Here is a 3,709-nt window from a genome sequence, read left to right on the forward strand (position 1 = left end):
AAGTGAAACTTTGTGAAAAATGAAACTCGTCGATCATATACCAATAAAATTGATTTTTATATCTTATTCCCAAAATAAAGCTATTTTTCCTTACAGTTATTTTCCTCTTGAATCCGTGAATCCAAAGATATTAGTTGGATGAAATTTATAGGCGCTTCATAATTACAACAATTATTAGTATAAACGTCGGCGACAAACACAAAGCGATGGGATTGCCAGCGTATTATAATGGAAACTAAATCCGTAAGAGTTTTAGGCCCGATATAAAAATGCGAATTCAAGGATGTGTTATTGATCGTCAAACTTGAGGCATTGAATACTACTCTTAAACGAGTAGTCGAACTATCATCCTTAAGGATAGGATAATGGGGCAAATAAACTGTTTGAGGAGAATCAACTTCAGAAAACTGCTGAACGTGTTCCATATGACCTAACTGTTCATATTCGGTTAAAAACACCGTGTATTGAGAAAATAAAGGCGAATCCTTAAGCAAGCGAGCATATACTCTTTTCAAAACTAACTTTGCTCTATTTAAGGAACTGCCTATATCTATCGGAGGTCCATTCTTAAAGGGCAAGCGTACCATATACCTTCCTGATGCTAAACCATGATGAGTCGACACAAAATGCTGCTCACAACTCATCTCATCAGCAGTCAAAAGGGATCTGGAGGTTGGTTCCTCCATTTCCCAGAACCTAAGCAAATCATCGTGAAGGACTTCCTCGGTTATACTTTGATGCGCTGTTACTGGTAAAGACCAGCTGCGGTTTGACTTAAGAACCGGCCCAGAGAGGATCCATCCGAAAATAGTATCCTGCGCTGTAAGAGAGCCTAGAGTACCCTGTTTAAGCCCTGGTAAGAGACATGATCCAAATATATCTGCTCCTAGAATCATATTAATGACTTCTGAGCTAAATGGATCAGGGTCTGCTAAGGAAAGTTCTTTTAATTACTTTTCAACTCCTCCCCCCGGTCTTACAGGTGGGGTGTAAGACGTTAAATGCTATAACACTAAAGCTTGCATAAATACAGGTTCGATCACACCTCTCTTTGGTAAGAGTACTACTTGAGCTAACTTTTTAGCGGCACCCATCATCTCACCTCCTACACCGTAAACTAAAGCATTCACCCTTTGAACCTTCGTATTCAAAATTTTCACTAATCTTGCAGATAAAAAACAACATTCCGAGCCCTGATCAAGTAGAACTCTACAGGCATGAACCCGGCCATTATCAGCTCGTATGTTTACTATGGCGGTTGCGAGCAAAGTAGAGCGTGAAAGATCGCGTTTATTATTCAAAAAATAAACTGTAGCGTCATTGAGATTCGTATGATGGGCTCCCTGTATTGTTAGCGGAGGGCTATCCAATATTTCATTTATTACTAAGCCCGTATTGCTAGTTATGGCCACTGGAGAACTGATTGCAAGAGTGTTGGCGGAAGTCAACGCCGGCGTTGTAGCAATAGAATTAGAATTAGATTTAAATTCAATATGTAGCAATGTGTTATGTTTACGATGGCACTTACCACAAGTATACTTGCTAGAACAGTTGTAAGGTTTATGACCTGGTGTCAGACAATTGAAACAACAGTGATGACGTAACACGAGTTCCTTGCGTTGATCAATAGATAATTCTCTTAATTGTTTACATTTAAATAAGTGATGATTTTCTTTACACATTAAGCATTTTGAATTGGTAGAGGCATTGTGACCTTTGACTGATTGTCCTTTGTTAATTTTACCCTTTTCTGGTAGATTACCTTTTGATAACTGAATTTCTTCTAAAGTCCGAACGCGTGTTGCTAAAAAATCATCTAATTTTTTGAAAGTAGGATAGTCAGTTTCAGATACCAAGTGCATCTCCCATTCCTTCAAAGATGACATATCTAATTTACGCACTGTCCAAAACACCATAACATCAACCCAATGCTGAGTTGGTCGATTTAAATTTTTTAAGCATGTCAGCACTTCATTTGTAGAATCACGTAACACCCTTAATTCCACCACAGAATTGTTAGATACATTCGGTATAGTCGCGATTTCTTGCAAATGAGCATTGATTAGAGCGCGTTTATTATCTTAGCGAATTTTAATTGTCTCCCAAGCAGCAGTGAAATTCGCATCGGTCACTGTCACATGTTTAATGACATGACTAGCATCACCTACTAACAAAGATTTCAGATAGTGTAAACGTGACACATTAGATAAAGACATATTATTAACAATTAACGCCTCAAACAGATAACGAAAATTTTTCCAGTCAACATAATTGCCTGAAAATTCAGGCAACGTAATTTTAGGTAATTTGGGAATAGTATAATTTTGCTGATTAACGTTTTCTTGCGTCGATTGTTTAGCTTCTACCGCAACATTTGAGACAAAAGTATGCAACTTTGAATTTAAATAATCGAGAGCTGCAAGATAAGCTTCTTCAATTTGCAGAAATTGACTTTCAGAAAAATATCCTATGGTCTTTTTTTCATCCGACGTATAGAGCGCTCTAGCCTTTGAGTAGACATAATGATTTGAAAAATGATGCAGAGTTACTAGCAATAATGATCTAGAAATTATTTAAACAATTTAAATTTAACTGATAAGTAAATAATCAGCTTAATCATTAAAGATTCAATTCTACAGTAATCCTTTGACTTACAAGCAGCCGTAAAGGTGAGATATTGTGTGCGACTTTTATTTTAGTAATACTGATTATGTCATAACATAAATATAAGAGAATAAGTAAAGCAACCTTACGTGTGTAATACAATCATAATAAAGACTGTCCCAGCGTAATGTGAAAGTGACAGCTGAAAACTTCGTAGAGTGCGAAGTTGAACACCGTAAGATTTGCCTTGTAGACACTCTTAAATGCAAAGCGAGACATTTAATTCTCCCTTTGAAGACGAAGAAGCAGAAAGACGGCTATTTAAACAGCTGTTTGTATTGGAAACTGGCAGTCGTAGAACATCGATAAGAGAAGCATCTGAAGATAACGCTCCTTTGAGTAGCTATGACATATGTGATGAGCAGTAAGCGATCAATGATTGACGGTGAACAATCATGATCCACGATAAACGAGGTCGTGGGTTTCCTTGGGTGCGTGTGACGTCATGCACGCACGGAACACACACGATGGTAATATGTCTGACTCAGAACATCCTTCTTCACTGAATCTTTCAATCATTGCACTGTTCGAAATTCTCTTAGTGTTTAACACGATATCCAAAAGCCAAACAATTTTAAAACAATTTTCCACACCAATAATCCAGATACAAATCAGTTAAGCGAACACCGGACTTAAAATTTAAATGTAACGACTTTCGACGCCATACTGGTTGTCTCGACAGTTTAGCACTACCGAACTTTTCTAACTCGTTTTTAAAGCCAATTTTTTCCACTTTTAGAGCTAATTTTTCTTTACACTCCCAAATCCGGCTCGAAGGACCAAAAAATGTTTATAATAATTAGTGTTGTAATTATGAAGCGTCTATAAATTTCATCCAACTAATATCTTTGGATTCACGGATTCAAGAGGGAAATAACTGTAAGGAAAAATAGCTTTATTTTGGCAATAAGATATAAAAATCAATTTTATTGGTATATGATCCACGAGTTTCATTTTTCACAAAGTTTCACTTAAGTGACATCTTGGTTAACAGATAAATGTTTTGTACTTAGGTTCATGAGTTTATCATGACCTACCCGGTGCT

General features: G+C 36.8%; 1 protein-coding gene across 1 annotated transcript; it reads right to left on the reverse strand.

The window, feature by feature from the left end:
- Positions 1-80: 80 nt before the first annotated feature.
- On the reverse strand, positions 81-896 carry LOC117181224. The gene has a single exon (XM_033373788.1). It carries the CDS (start codon positions 894-896, stop codon positions 81-83), a length of 816 nt encoding a protein of 271 aa, XP_033229679.1.
- Between the last annotated feature and the right edge of the window lie 2,813 nt (positions 897-3,709).

The sequence above is a fragment of the Belonocnema kinseyi genome, chromosome 10 (genome assembly GCF_010883055.1).
Source record: "Belonocnema kinseyi isolate 2016_QV_RU_SX_M_011 chromosome 10, B_treatae_v1, whole genome shotgun sequence".
Taxonomy (NCBI): domain Eukaryota; kingdom Metazoa; phylum Arthropoda; class Insecta; order Hymenoptera; family Cynipidae; genus Belonocnema; species Belonocnema kinseyi.